General features: G+C 41.4%; 1 protein-coding gene across 1 annotated transcript in view; it reads right to left on the bottom strand.

Moving 5' to 3' along the window:
• VPS13B (vacuolar protein sorting 13 homolog B) overlaps positions 1-16,976 on the bottom strand; it is a 1,674,799-nt gene that overhangs the window by 1,525,376 nt on the left and 132,447 nt on the right. Inside the window, 1 exon segment of the mRNA XM_030217225.1 lies at positions 14,064-14,092. Within this exon segment, the coding sequence (XP_030073085.1) occupies positions 14,064-14,092 (29 nt within the window).

Here is a 16,976-nt window from a genome sequence, read left to right as displayed (position 1 = left end):
TCAACAGGCTGTTTTGTGGGTTGGAGAAAAGGAGTACAGTTTATTTCCTTAGGCTCTGATTCAGTATGTTATAAACTCCTGCTGCAAATCCTAGGGCTTGGTGCCCATGTTTTGGCAGGGTGCCAGCAGCAAGTATATGTCAGTTCGAATACCTCAACCTGGTATGCTGTGAAACAAGGGGCCGCACAGGGACACACCTTTTTGGCATTATTCAACATCTATTTGCAACCACTTTGCACTGTAATTTGCTCCCACCATATATGTTTTATGAAGATATGCTATATGCTTTTAATTTTTTGTTAAGCAGCAGCTGTACAGTCCTCAGCCATAATAGACTGTTTTCATGTAGTGGAATGGCTCTCTCACTGTGGTTTAGTAATAAATTACAAAAAAAACAGAGGTCTTGTTTGTCTCACAAGATCCCACTTTTGTTTCACCTGTGTCACTGAAATTACAGTGTCTTGACTTGTCTGTCAAAGCAGAAATACATTATCTTAAGGACATAAGAACTGTCAAACTAGGTCAGAAAAAAGCTCCATCTAGCCCAGTATCTTGTTTCCAACAGTGGCCAATCCAGGTCACAAATACCTGGCAGAATCCCAGAGAATAGCAAGACTCTATGCTACCAACCCCAGGGATAAGTAATGGCTTTCCCTATGTCTGCCTTTTAGCAGTTTTATGGACTTCTCCTCCAGGAACTTACTCAAACCTTTTTTTAAATCCAGATATGCTAACTGATTTTTTCACATCCTCCTGCAACAAGTTCCAGAACTTAACTATTTGTTGAGTGAAAAAACATTTTCTCCTATTTGCTTTAAAAGTATTGCCACCTAACTTCATGGAGTATCCCCTAGTTTCTGTACTTTCTGAAAAAGTAACCAACTGATTTACATTTACCCATTCTGCTGCACTCAGGATTTTGTAGACCTCTATCATATCCCCCCCCCCCCCCAGCCATCTCTTCTCCGAGCTAAAAAGCTTAACCTCTTAAGCTTTGCCTCATATGAGAGCTGCTCTATCCCCTTAATCATTTTGGTCACTTTTCTTCAGATCTTTTCTAATTCTGCTATATTCTGTCAACATTAGGATATCCATTTTTTGGCTAATTAATGGGGCCCTTTTGCTAAAGTGCACTAAGCCCTTAACATGCAATTAATACCCAGAAACAGGCTACCACACCTGTTAACAGGATTTCTGGTAAGTTCCCTGATACCACACAGTACTGAATTTTTCAGACTTTTTCTCTCAGAGGTTGTGGCATGGGTGGAGAATAAGTGTGGAAGAGCTAGCCAGTCAGCAATTAACATGCGCTAACTGGCTAACACAGAGTTAATGCGGGAGCACTTACGACCTCTTTTACGAAGCTGTGGCAAAAGGAGGCCTGCGCTGCTGTCGGCGAGTGTTATTGATGCGCGCTAAAGCCCCCATTTACCGCAGGGGTAAAAGGCAGGTCTTTCTTTTTTTCAGGAAATGGCCACGAAGCAGGTGAAGCACTTGCCACGCAGCCATTTGGGGGGGGGGGAGGGGGCACTTACCACCATCCATTGAGGTGGTGGTAAGGGCTCCCTTGCTAACCCAGTGGTAACTAGGCGATTACCGCTGGGTACACACCGGTGCTATAAAAATATTTTTGTAGTGTCGGATATGAAGAGCGCGGTAGCCCAGTGATACTTACCGTCACTTTGTAAAAGGGGCCCTTAGTGCCTCCTAAATAGGAGGCAGTAAGTTGTCACACGTTAACTCGCAGCAGGTACTAAGCGCTATTTATAACATTAGTGCATGACCTGCAATAAAAATACTGGGAACACCCTTCTTGATGCAGTGATAGTTTTAGGCTTACCGCACATTAAAATCCTGCATTATAATGGGTTAAGCCCAAAATTTAATGAACTTTATTTACAAGAGCCCCTAAACCATAAATCAAAGCTGTTTTTGTGCAACTGCACAAGCATTAATCAAGCATATGTTCAAAGTCAAGATTTCTTTATGCTTACTACCTATCATGTGCAGAAGGATTAGATTTAAACAGGAATCCCTTTAAAATCCTAGCCATGCCTATCCTTCCCCATATATAAAGGCTAATTTTCAAAGCACTTAGGGGCCCTTTTACTAAGTAGTGGTAAGCCCACAGAGGGCTTACCATGCACCAATCTGGAACACCGCCAGGTAACCGCAGGATCCCGGCGGTAGTTCCCACCCGTAGCGTACTCCATTTCCAGCATTACAAAAATATGATCTATTTTTGTAGCATCGGAATTTAACTGGCAGTATTCGGGCAGTGCCGCACACTGACCAGTTACCGCTGCATTGGTACGGGAGCCCTTCCCGCCATCTCAATGGGTAGTGGTAAGGGTTCCCCCGCCCCCGAAATGGCCGCATAGTATTTCACTTATCGCCCAGCCATTTCTTTTCCTCTAAAAAAAAAGGCAGCCTTTTACCCGCTGCAGTAAAAAACAGCCTCAGCGCGTGTTTTAGTCACCTAACTTTTTAACTCTCCTTATTCTCTTAATCTATTCTATATGTTCCATCTTTGCTTATACCCTTCACTGTCAATTAAAATGTTCTATTATGTATTGTGTTGACATTGTAAGTAGTATACTATGCCATAGTTTGTATTGTTATTTGAATATTTTACTGCTAATTGCCTATTGCTCATGTTTGATTTTTACTGTACACCGCCTGAAGTGAATTACTTCAAAAATGCGGTAAATCAATCCTAATAAATAAATACATACATACATACAAGCTTAGTAAAAGGGCCCCTTAGACTTATAAAGTTCCATAGGTTTGCTTTGAAAATACACCTCATAGTGGGATAAAAAGAACTTAACAATATCCATTTTACCATCATATAGAAAAAAATTCTGTTATAAATTGAATAACATAAAAATTAAAATTCACAAAACATTGAACTACTCAAAGGCAACACAACACAACCTCCACTTTCACTATGCTTAGGGCCAACCAGAGGCACAAGTTCCAAATTCATCTAATTTGTACAATGGAGCTACTCAGACAAGCCTCTCTCTGAAAATTTAAACTGCGGACATTTTATAGGAGAGTCTTATTTCTACCCTGAACACATATTAATAGGAAATGACTGCTATAATTTTTATAGTTATAAAAATGCTTAAAATACTTAAACCAATTTCATTGTTGCACAGGTAAGAAAGTCACAATAGTAGAATACTCTCTGTAATTAGCCTTACCCACCCCCCCCCCCCACCCCTACTCCAAAAAAAAAAACAGATTTTACTGGAGCTAACAAACCTGCATGATCTGTTAATTCAGAATAACTTCAAAAACCTGGTCATATATCTTTATAGATATATGTCTGACTTATTTCCTTATCTCTGCATGCTGTTAAAAACAACTGTATTAAACCACACTCTCATCAATCCTGATTTCACTGCTTTAACTCAAAGTGATGCACTGCCTGGGATTATTTAAAGCAGAACTAGGTAGGTTTGCCAAAATATCAGCTTGTCTATTTTAAACTCTACTCCCCTTAGTAAGGAAGAGACATTTGGATGTTCAGCTGTTCTTCAGTAGTCCTATTTGAATGCCTCCCTTCTATTTTGTCCTAATATAATTCCTCACTAAGCTGCGAAAGTTTGCGTGCCTACAGTTCGTCTTAGTAAACAGGGCCCTTATATTTTTATACTTTAAAAGTTAAAACATATGCACCTTCATATATTACTACCAATTTTACAAATCTTACCAAAGTCCACCCTATTCCTATGTACAGATATATGTAATATATTTATATTTTACAAATTACAGTATCCAGTTTAATAGTTCTGGTACTGTCATTCAAAGTACCAAGAACATTTTGAAGACCTGTACATTTGTTGCAATTCTTTCATTATTTGCTTTGAACTCCACTAGATAAAATTCCAAAAAAAAGATCAAGACAGAATATTGTGTGGGTGCCACTAGGTAACAAACAAGCCTTGGTGGAAGTTTCATCTCCTGCTCTTTCAGAAACTTCAAGAAGCCTGGCAGATGGAAGGAACAGAGAAGAAAGCATTCCAGATTACTAAAGAATTGAGATATATTTTTTAACATTTTGTGAAGTGCTATACACATATGCTAGACATGGCAAACAGAAAAGTTCATGTTGCTACTCAAGTAAACTGAAAGTCCATACCTCTTAACTGATCCAACCAAAAAAGAGCAAAGGGCATTAAAACAGTTGAATAGCCCAAGTTCTTTCATGGAAGGGTGGGGGAAGTCATCAATTTTAATTTTAATTGTTGTCTTTTCATTTGATTTGATTTTAACACATTATTACAAACTATGCATATTAAGCACATCCATCTGCCAAAAATCACTAAATCACTATTTTCAAACAGGCAGAATTTGGACATTTTCCACTAAGATCATCCAAATAGGAAGGGGGAATGTTGTGGGCAGGACTACAGCAGGCCCAAAATTAGGATGTCTTTCAGTGATAATGGAACAGGAAGACACATCCAAGTCTAAAAAGATGTACAATTTATTCTGGGTATCACAACGTTCATTCACGTAAACAATGCTACTCTTTTCAACTTCCAGAAAGTAAGAACAAAACAAAAGTATTTCTTAGCTTCCCAGCACAATTCTATAATAAAAAGTTAATTAAATCTTTAACCCTTGTTACAAGCTTGCAGGACATAGCTTACACAACACACAGGTTTCCCTTTAAATACATTCCCCTTAAGACTTCCGGTTTGAGTATGGTGCAGTGAGGCAGGAAGACTGAAGGCTCCGGACCCTTCTAATTAAAATCAGCAACTTATTGGCAATTTGACTCCCTTCCTGAGAGTCATTGCCCAGGAAAGTTCTTTTTCAGAGTCCAGTTTGAGTTCTTTGGTGGCTGATCGCAACACAGATGTTTTCTAAACTCTCAATAAAACATCATGGGAAGAGCAATGCTGGCAACATAAAGATTGCTGACAAGAGCGCACCTTCTTCTCCCTCTCCATGCTCCAAGTGTGCGGCAGAGATTACCACCGAAGCAAAGGCAGCCCTGGAGCACACGGTTGGAAAGCAACTTCAGATTATCATAAAGAAGCTTGAGATTATGGAGTAAAAGTTTACTTTCCAAGCCACAGACTTACAAACGGTTCAAACTAGAGTTGGAGAAGTGGAGAATGCAGTACACGTGTAGGAGCAGGAGCAGCCAAGAATGTCAGGGTGGGGCAGTTTAAAAATCCAGATGATAAATTGAATGAGCTCAAAAATAGAGTCCGGTTTAATGATCTCTGTTTGGTTAGTTTGCCTGACCCCATACCAGAGTGGGAATTAGGAGTCTTCCTGGAGAAGTGGCTGAAGGATTTTCTCCAGATTCCAGTGGCAGTTGGCCCTGTTGCTGGGGGGGGGGGGGGTTGGTTGGTCGCCCACTAGGCCACCAGGGACTGTTTGTTGGGGGAGTTAGGGGGGCTGCAGACTCACTGGATCTCCAGCCCTCCCTGAACCTGGGAGGGGGGATCGTCGGGGGGACCGGAGGTCCTCCAGACATCCAGCCTCCTGTCGCTGGGGGGAGGGGTGGTCCAAGTTTGCTTTGTTGCATGCTGGAGAGGGCTCACCATTCCTCCCCAATGATCTGCAAACCCTAACTCCAGCTCGGAGCTGGCGTAGGGTTCGCTGCAGCCAACGACCCAATCTTTGGCGCTCTGGTCGCTGATCACTGGGGATGAATATGTTAAGCCCTGTTTTGCATACATTTGCATGCTAGTTGCATTCAGAGCCCTCGAGCGCGTTGTTTCACACGCTCGAGGGCTCTGATCATGGGGCAGTAGTAAACGCCGGCGCTAACAGCCTTTAGCGCCAGCATTTGCTTCTGATCATCCCCCTGTCAACATGTAATTAAACTCTGGAATTCGTTGCCAGAGAATGTGGTAAAGTCAGTTAGCTTAGCGAGGTTTAAAAAAGGGTTGTTGTCTTTTTTTTTTGTTACATTTGTACCCCGCGCTCATGGCAGGCTCTATGCGGCGGGCAATGGAGGGTTAAGTGACTTGCCCAGAGTCACAAGGAGCTGCTTATGCGGGGAACCGAACTCACTTCCTCAGGACCAAAGTCCACCACCCTAACCACTAGGTCACTCCTCCACTTTTGGACGGCTTCCTAAAGGAAAAGTCCATAGACCATTATTAAATTGACTTGGGGAAAATCCACTGCTTACTTCTGGGATCAGCAGCATAAAATGTATTGAACTTTTTCAGGATCTTGCCAGGTATTTGTGACCTGGATTGGCCACTGTTGGAAACAGAATGCTGGGCTTGATGGACCTTTGGTCTGTCCCAGTATGGCAATACTTATGTACTTATGATACAGTGGGCTGTCCAGATTTCTACTGACGCTATAAAATTGATGTTTTCTGTTGAAGTGTGCCTGTATTTTTTTTTGTTACATTTGTATCCCGCGCTTTCCCACTCATGGCAGGCTCAATGCGGCTTACATGGGGCAATGGAGGGTTAAGTGACTTGCCCAGAGTCACAAGGAGCTGCCTGTGCCTGAAGTGGGAATTTAATTCAGTTCCTCAGTTCCCCAGGACCAAAGTCCACCACCCTAACCACTAGGTCACTCCTCCACCATTATTGTGTGTACGGCCCATATTGGATGTGAACAGTTTTTCTTGGGAGGGGAGTTCCTTGTTTATGGTATGGAGGGGTCCGGACCTTTGGGAAAGTGACACCTTCACGGTGGTTACTACAGTTTTGAAGGGGGGGTAGTGGAGGGTAGTTGGAATGTGAGGAGGAGGGGTTTGGCTGGATGAGATGTGGGAGAGTTCTAGTTCATACTCTGCAGGGACGGGGGTCTTGGCTATGCAGGTCTTTTGAAGGGTTTGGGTTCTGGGTATGTACATTTCACTGATGGATTACAAGGTCTTCACAGGCAGCTGGTTGTTGAGTGCCTTGAGTACCTGGTCGGGACTGATGTGCCTCACACCAGCATGGGGGGGGGGAGCTGGGCACCCCTCTGGGTTAAAGGGATGGGATCGTCAGTATTTCCTTTTTTCTACTCTATACCTGCCATGATTTTTAATGTGTTTACCTGGAACATGGGGGGCATCCACTCACCCACCAAACGACAGAAAATTCTTCATGTGTTGTATAAACAAAGCATCTATAGCTTTTCTACAAGAAACGCATCTGACTGTGACAGAGAATGAGAAATTCTGTAAATGGTGGGTTGGAACCTACTTTCATGCTCCTACAGTCCACAAAAAAAGCTGGTGTGATTATTCTTATCCATAGCAGTATACAAGAGGTCACACACAAGGTTCTCTCAGACCCTGTGGGTAGATATGTGGTTGCCCTGGTGTCTTTAGATCAGGTGAAATGTGTTTTATGCAATGTCTATGCACCTAAGACTTATGATAAACACTTTTATACATCTTTGTTGAAACTTTTACATAATTATGCTGAGGAACCCCCACAAAGAGGATCAATGTCTGGAGGCAGAGGAAGGGCCACAAACTAGTTGAAGAGCAGAAACCGCAGAAAAGGGGCCCAAGAGGCACTTACAGCAGCTTCTGCAAGACAAAATGGCAGAAAAAGGAAAGGAAGAACAGCCTAAGAAAAGGATCTGCTCCCCAAATAAAGTACTCCACTACACCAGAAGAGAGACTGAGCACCACCTACCACCTCAGGAAGGTTGTAGACCTGCGAGGGGCAGGTGCATCGCCACCAGAATGAGCCGGGAAACCCAGGCAGAGAAGACCAACTGCACAGACAGGCCAGAACCGCTTCCCAAGACCACTGGGCCACCACAGAAAGAGGCAGACTCGCGCAGGGGCAGCCCCTGCAGCAGGAAGAAGCAAAGCTAAACTCAAAAATGGACAGAAAGGCTGACACCACCAAAAAGAGAACAGCAAGAAAAACACAACCCAGAGGGGAAACACCCAGGCTAAGAACGGCTAATACTAGTATGTCCCATGTGGGGAAAAATGAGAGCGAGAGTGAGATAGCAGCACAGAAGGCCGAGAGGGAAGGGCACAAAATGCAGCCTGACCCTGCTGAGAAAAAGTCCTCCCACGCAACCACAGTGGCAACCTGGCCACCACAGACAGGCGTGGCCCCCCAGAGAACAAGGAAATACCCACTGACCACAAGGGAACAGGATCAAGGCTCGAAAGAACAGTCCAGAGTGGATCGCCAATGCACTTCTCTGACACCTGAGCCAGATCAATGCCAGTCCGGAGCACGCTCCCATAAAAAGAAAGAGCAGAAGCATCTGAAATTCATTCCTGGTCAGGAATCAGAGGCTTCGGTGGGACAAAGAGAATCGTGGAAAAAGGAAAGGGCAGCCAAAATGGTGGCAGGTGCGGTGAAAACAGGACCGTTAAGAGCATGTTAAAGCCCACCAAAAAGAAGAAGGGAAAAGTGTGCCATCTGGACTGATGAAAAGCCCTGAGCCACAAGCAAAAAAAACCACAAGAAACCAGCAGAGTTCTAAGAAAAAGAAATTCATCAAAAATTCTTTTTTTTTTTAAACCATACAGCTTACCTCCCAAAAGGAAGAAGAGTTTCACAATACATCGAGGTACATACTTCGTCAGAAGAAGCTACCACAAACCTGTAGCATGCCACATGAAAGTCCACCGAGCCACACAGGCCTCCGGAGTGAGGGAGGGGAGGGACCCAGCATCACTGCATATCCCCTAGCTGATCAATGAGGGACTCAGGAGTGTTGAGTATCATCTTAAAGAAACCCAAATCAGGGTCACTAGCAAACCCCTTGCTCAGCTAAAACCCAGCCGAGCTAGGGTAGGAGTAGGCCAGCTAGTACTAACAGGAGCTGCACATCCGTCCACCATCCGCTAGGAGACAGAGACAATACTATGCATTCCAAGCTGCACGATACCCTTAAGAGCGAAGTACTTGGAACTATTTTCTCTGTCTCCTTCCACTGGTGGATGGACATAGCCCATTGGTCTAGACTGGTCTGGTACTGATGACAAGGAAGAAGAGAGTTACTCCCTCACTGGAGTCAGGATCCCAACAGTAGCATGTTATTGCCTCTGCTGAGTAATGTTGCTTTGGTACAACAAGCTGAGTTGCAGGAATGTCACTTTCATGTGATGCAATAAGCTTATTTTTCACAGTGTAGAGTCTTTTGGGCCAGATGTGTGGATTCCCCTTGCTGCTTAAAATGCCACACTCAAGAAAATACCATAGCTCATGGTTTCTGGCTTTGTTGGAGGATCTTTTTGGGTGGCTCTTCTCACCTATTTGCAATGTCCTTTGGCAAGTCCTCTCTCTCTGTCAATGAAGAGTATCTTATTTAATAGATTATCTCATTTCAGTATCCGAGGCAAAGGGGTTTGCTTTTTTGGGGAGGTAAGGCTTTTATTCCGGGCAAAAAATGTATTTTAAATCATTGGGCACAGGAATCACCACCCACCTTTTGGTACCGGAGGAATAAGTTACATGCTCTGACGTTATGAGAATCTTGTGGAGCCCATAGTTATCCTAAACGCCAGAAATCCTTTTTTTGCTTGTCTGGGACTCTTATTTGGCATCAATTTCCCCCACTGTGCACAGCCAAGTTTTGAATATATTTAGGGATAGGAACTAGATATTGTGAGAGCTACTACAGGTGGGTAGTGGGGGAGAGATTTCTGCTTTGGGGGGAGGGAATTAGGGGTTTGAGGTTGTAAGAGACCAGACCTCAAACCAAAGTTAGCCTATTTTGAGAATAACCAAGGGCAGTTCTCAAATTCCTTTTACAACCCAGGGCAATTCCAAACCCCTTTCTTTTATTGTAGGGCAGTTCCACACCATCTTTTAGTGTTTTAATATTTTATTGGTTTTCAATACAGTACAAGCAAGAAGCAACAACTATGCAACAGGAGTCATAAACGGTTGTACAAAGTTAATAAGAAAGAAAGAGAAGGGGAAAAAACACCCATTACATGCAAATGAAATACACATCAAAAGAGCAGCAGCTAGTGATATTAAGCACAGCGTGGTACTTTAGGAGTTTGGAAGTTGGAGACAAGTGGAGACCATTTCTCCTCGTGCAAGGCAAACTTAAATGATTTTTTTTGCGAGATATGTTTCGTATTTATAAGTCTGGAACAATAAATTGCACCACTCCTGACATGTGACTTGGTTCAAGGATTTCCAGTGTAAAAGAATTACCTTCAGAGCCAATGAAAGCATGGTATTAACAACTGCACATTCACTGGGTTGTAAACTATTCTGAAAACATCGGTCTTTAAGTATCACATATTTATAAGAGAGTAAACCCGAAAGGTGGAAAACATCTGTCAACAGTGACCAAATATCTTTCCAGTAGTTTTGAATGCATACACAATCAAATATAATATGTTTAAGATTGCCCTGCTGAGACTGATAGGACCAACAAAGGTTAGACTTTGAGGGATCAATTATATGGAGTTTAAGAGGTGTCCACAATGCCCTATGCATGAAGTAGTACATAGATTGTAACATTGACGAGGATTTGGAGCACTTAAACAAGGATCTCCAAGTCCGCTCCTATAGATTATCTGAAATAGGCTCCTGACTATCTTCTTCCCAGCATTTACGCAGGCCTGCGCATCTAAGGGGGGAGCCTCCTAACATCAGCTGGTATATATGCCCTATGTGCTAAAACCGATAAGTAATGGTGACAATTTCAGGTACTTGTGGCATTTGCTGAATGTGGAGTTTACTCTTTTTACTACTACTACTTATCACTTCTATAGCGCTACAAGGCATACGCAGCGCTGTACACCATACATGAAAAGACAGTCTCTGCTCACAATCTAAATAGGACAGGCAAACAGACAGAACAACTAAGAGGTAAGGGAATTAAAGAGGTGGGGATAAAAGAGTACAGGGCAAGTGAGTACTTGTTAGGAGTCAAAAGCAGCGTTAAAGAGGTGGGCTTTTAGCCTGGATTTGAAAACGGCCAAAGACGGGGCTAGACATACAGGCTCTTTTTAAGCATAGAACTAAGTTGCAACCATCAATAGAACTGTGAGCCTATTAATGGAAACTTCATACTCATATCTGAAAAGGATTTCCACACTTGGCTTTTAACATCTATAAAATCTTTAAGGGCCCATATTCCTATGCGTTGCCAACTGGCCCAAGAGACTTGCTTGTTATTGATTTTGAACCCGGGGTTGTTCCAAATGGTCGAAAGTGAAGTTACGGACCATGGGGTACCTAAAGATTGGTCAAAGGAGGACAGCAGCCTATGGGTAGTACTGATAATTGGGTTGGAGACAACAGCATTGGGGAGATGCATGTCAATTAGGTCTGTGTGCAATAAGGGGTCTAGAACAGAACGCTCAAAAACGAGCCATCTGGGTAAAGAGATCGCATTTGAAGGAGCAATCCATTCCAATCCCTGATGTAGAACGAAAGCTTTGTGATATAGCAAGAGATCAGGAAATTTAACGCCGCCTTGCAGTTTAGACATTTTTAATTTAGGCAATTCTGGGTACCTTAGAGTTCCATAGAAAATTGGATAGCAACTTTTCAAGCCGCTTATAAAAGGAGGAAGGGAAGAGGAGAGGGATCATACTCAGAACATAGGTAAATTTTGGGCACTAACATCATCTTAATAATGTCCAACCTCCCCCATCAGCTAAGGGTTAAGGGAGACCACTTTAGCATAGCAGAGTCAATTGTTTCAAATATTTTGTCAGAGTTAAGCTTGATGGTAGTTGGGAGGTCTCTGTCAAAATAAACACCAAGGTATTTAACAGAGGTAGCTAACCACTTGAGAGGAACACCTTGAATAGCGAAGGGAACGCAAATGTTTCTATTAGTTTTGCTCGCTATTTGTTCCGACCGCGACACCATCTTTTATACACCAAGGCAATTCCAAACCTATATCACACTCCGGGACAATTCCAACCCTTTTTTACAATCCAGGGCAATTCCAAACCCCTCCTAGGCTACCAAGTACAATCTTCCTAGGCTTTTTTCTTCCAAACTTTTTCCCTAGTCTGCTGAGCTTGGCTTTTACCTGCCTCTGGCCTTTTATTCATTTTTTGGGACTATCAGTAAACCAGGGAGTTTCAGCCCGTCCTCTCTCCTTTTGGGAATAATCAATAAACCAGGGATTTTCAGCCTGCTCTCTCTCTCTCTCCTCTCCTTGGCAGTTCCTTCTTATAGTGGCTGTTAGGCTGCTAGAGTGTTTCCAGCCACACCCCTTTCTTGGAACTACTATACGGATTAGCTTAGTGCCTTTCCCACCTAGGCAGAAACAGCTTCTGCACTACATTTCCCAGTAGATGCAGCTTCCTTCCCAGGCTGCCTGCTGAGCCTCTCTCACACATCTGGTTCTCAGCTACCCCTCCTCTAAGGCTTTTGTGTTTGGCTAAAGGGATTTTTGCTTGAAGCAGATGGGGTGGAAGAGTGGCCTAGTGGTTAGGGTGGTGGACTTTGGTCCTGGGGAACTGAGGAACTGAGTTCAATTCCCACTTCAGGCACAGGCAGCTCCTTGTGACTCTGGGCAAGTCACTTAACCCTCCATTGCCCCATGTAAGCCATGAGTGGGAAAGCGCAGGATACAAATGTAACACAAAAAAAAAAAAACAGCTCTCAGGTAAGGTCTTATTTTAAGCTTTCTTTCTGCTTTTCATTTGGACCTTTGGGTTTTTAACTGGGTTTAGCAGCTGGTTACTGCCTATACTTCTTACTACTATTACTACTACTTATCATTTCTATAGCACTACTAGATGTACTGCCTAACTTCCATGACCCCTGGGGTCCTGATGCAGCTGCTCCATCACAATTTGTGGTGGAAATTGTGAGCCCACTAAAACCACCAAATTACCTACTGTACCTAAACACAAGAGACACCTACAGGGTGGAAGACGATTGCAATAGTGTGCAGTTACGTACAGTAGGTCTCACTTTAGTGAACAACAGATAACAAAATCGAATACATACAATGCAAGCACAACATAAAGATACAAATAAAATACAGAACAGGTATATGAAAAACCAGTCCTAGCTCACTATTTTATACAAGCGAAATAAGTACAGTAGGTTTTATTCTGTTGCTGGAGGGTTCACAATACAAAATAAAGGAGTTATTGTAGGAATTGTACCTGGGTGCCACTGTTAAAGTTCACTGCACTGACCACTAGGCTGCCCCTCTGATCTGCAGGGACATCTATATGGCCATTTCACTCGAAATGATTCCAGACGGATTTTTTTTGCCTGTTTTTTTGGCGCTTATAAGTTGGACATGACTGTTTGGAAAATGGCTCTTCATTTTAGGCGTCCTGGGCCAGATTCTACACATAGTACCATAAAACTCAGCGCTGAAAAAAACTACGCTTAACAGAATTCTATAAACCTCACCTAAAGTTAGGCACAGTTTACAGAATACTTGTAGCAACCATCCCACAACTAAAATTTAGGCGCAGGTATTTAAGCCAACTAAAACCTGGTGTAAATGTACACATCTTATTTGGGCATCGCTCGGGCATATTCTGTAAAAGTGCACATACATTTTTGGAATGCCCATCACTGTCCATGCCCCTTTCTTGACCACACCCCTTTTTCAGATCTGCAAGTTCCAATTTACGTGTATCACCTTATAGAATATGCTTAGTAAGCTATGCAGGTAAATCCTAATTAGTGCCAATTAGTACCAAAAATTGCTTAACACCTAATTACCTGCGCTGCGCTGAATGACTTGTTAACCAATTAAGTTCTGTGCATAAATCAGCTACGTGTGCCGATTTGTTAACAGAACTTAAGCCATTTATAGAATCCAGGGGTTTCTGTACAAATACGCCCATCTTAGAGACATTTTCGAAAGGGAACCCCAGATGTTTGTTTGGTTGGTTGGTTTTTTTTAATGTAATGAGCTAAATGTACCAATTCTGACTTGGGAAGTTTTTCCAAAAATGCCCCTGTTTCATTGCATTTTTCATTTGTTTCAAAAAAGAATGCTCATTCCTACATGCCATTCACATTTTCACTATCTGTGTTTGGGAGATGAATGTAATAGCTTCTTTTTTTTTTAAGGCTAAAGAAGAATTACACTGGCTTCCCATTGAGTTTGTGTCAAATTTAAGATTCTTATTATGACCCATAAAACACTATATACCAATACCCCAAGCCTGTCATCACTCATAATACCATATACTCCTACATGTACTTTGCATTCTCTTAACAATAATAGATTGGTTATCCATAGTCCTAATAGAGTCCAGTGGGTGTGCACAAGGGCACATGCTTTTTTCTTGCTTGCACATGCTTTAAGGAATTCGCTTTACAGTATCTCCTGCTGGACACCTCTTATCTTTCATTTCGTAAAGTGCTGAAAACATACTTTTTTGAACTTGCTTTTGGGATTTGAGGTTGGTCTTTTCCTGTGGTGGGAGACTGCTTTTAAGATTGGTGGGAGACTTTTTAACTAGGTTGATTTAATATTATGCTCTGTATGAGTGGTGTGTAATAGAACACTGTATTATGTATGTTCTTAGCTTCATTATGTATCCCCTAGTCCTTGTATTTTTGGAAAGAATAACAAACGATTCACATCTACCCATTCCACTCCACACAGTATTTCATAGATCTCTACCATATCTCAGCCATCTCTTCTCCAAGCTGAAGAGCCCTAGCCTTTTTAGACCTTCCTCATAGGAAAGTCACTGCATCCTTTTTATCATTTTTGTCGCCCTCCCCTGTACCTCTTCTTTTCTTTTTTTTCTCTTTTTTATTGAAAATATTTTCTTAAGTGTTTACAACTTGCAAATTAACAATATAAAAGAATAAAATAACAGCGGTGACCAGAATTGCACAAAATATTTGAGATGTGGTTGCACCATGGAGTGATAAATAAGAATTGTAATATTCTCAGTTTTATGCTCCATTCCCTTCCTAATAATTTCTACCATTCTATTTGCATTCTTAGCTGTTGCTGTACACTGAGCAGAGGGTTTCAATGTATCATCAACAATGACACCTAGATCCTTTTCCCGAGCAGTGATTCCTAATGTGGAACACTGGATCATATACCTATAATTTGTCTCTCTCTACTACATGCATCACTTTGCACTTGCTCATATTAAATGTCATCTACCATTTGGATGCCCAGTCTCCCAATATTGTAAGGTCCTCCTGCAATTTTTCACAATCCTCTTGTGATTTAATAGCTTTGAATAACTACGTCATCAGCAAATCGAATTATCTCACTCATTATTACCATTTCTAAATTGTTTATAAATACATTAAAAAGGAGTGATCCCAGCACAGACCCCTAGGGAACCCCACACTTTACCCTTCTCCATTGAGAATGTTGACCATTTATCCCTACTCTCTGTTTTCTATCTTTTAACCAGTTCTTAATCTACAATAGGACACTACCTCCTATGCCACGTCTTTCTAATTTCCTCAGGAGTCACTCATGAGGTACTTTATCAAATGCCTTCTGAAAATCCAGATACACAGTAACAACCAGCTCATCTTCAGCCACATGTTTATTCACCCCTTAGTTAATGTATGATACCCGCTGTCCTAACAGCTAACTCAGAATAAGCAGGAACTGCATCTTACAATTGACAGAGTTGGCACTGAATATTAGAAATTAATGTAGCAGCTAATGCCTCTGCATTATCTATAATGCACTCAAAACGTGATGACGACATTCCTTCTGTTAACAGAATGGGGAAACAGCTGGAAACACCTCCAACAGTTACCACATCTTATTTTAGGGAATTAACACATGATGACTGCAAAATATTACTGCACTTTAGTAAATAAAGCCTTTAATTTTGTCAGGAGGAGTCTAAAACAAAATTACATAATTACAACAAAAAATGTAAGTGCTATCTTTTCATTAGATTAGTTTAATGCATTTATGCCAAGTTTCCAAGAGTTAAACCTTCTACATCAGGTTGGTAAAAAATGAGCTGATATTGAAATATACAAGTCAACTGTATATTTGACCTATTTAAAGCCATCTTTATGCTTACAAGTCCTATATTCTTTTTAAAGTAGTAATACTGTAAATTCTCATAAAGTAAGTAATTTTCATACATAAATAGCAAATCCTAGCAACATTCTTGTGTTTTTTTTTCTAGAAGCTATTACTGTTTTCTGATAGACCACCAGTTCATTTGCTTAGCTCATCATAGCAAAAGCGTGACAGTAATTTTTACATCTGGCATGGGATTCAGTTTTTTTGTGCCAACTAACATTAAAGACTGCATTTCTAGCAAATAATTTTCCACTGCCACATCCCTCTACCAATAAATTATTTTCTTCCAACCACACAGTAGATAATAACAATGTATCTTCCAAAATATCTTTATTTAAAGGAATCTCTTCTGGTTACAAACTACCTAATCCAGCATGACAGTTCATTCAGTGTAAAATAGAGGCCATCTGATCATGTATATTCTAAAGCTTAAACTACTGTAAGAGCAGAACAAAGACATACTTTTCCTAATATGAACCATTTTTCTAACCAACAGGAGTAGGAGACAATCATATCAAAGTCAAGATATAAAAAATGTACAACTATCTGAAATAAATAACACAAAATTTTAGGGACCCTTTAACTAAAGTGCAGTAAAGATTTGCAGTTACCAAGTGGTAAGTGCCCAGACTACCACACGGTAACTACAAAGCCTATGCAGTAACTGCAGGAGGCGTTTCCAGCATATTTGCATACAGTTGTAGCACTTTCCCTCTCCTGCCACAAAAATGGCAAAAAAGCAAGCAAGGGGAACTGGAAGACTGATGAGCTGAGAGGAAAAGATTTTCAGGGTATGGGAATTTTTATATTTACAAATTATATTTTTTTATTTTACACTTTTATATGCCACTCACAAGTTAACAAAAACTATCAAAGTGGTATACAATTATAATCACCTTACCCCTTCCACCGAAGACTGCACTGTCTTAAAAAAATAAACACTTTAATTCATGACTAAAGAATTGGTACAAGGAATGTTTTGAGCATATTTGTGACTATGGTTGTACCTGAGAGAATAAGAATGTTTATAT

This window comes from Microcaecilia unicolor, chromosome 1, assembly GCF_901765095.1.
Source record: "Microcaecilia unicolor chromosome 1, aMicUni1.1, whole genome shotgun sequence".
Lineage (NCBI taxonomy): Eukaryota > Metazoa > Chordata > Amphibia > Gymnophiona > Siphonopidae > Microcaecilia > Microcaecilia unicolor.
The sequence above is the reverse complement of the archived record's forward strand: the minus strand, read 5'-3'. Positions and strand labels throughout refer to the sequence as shown.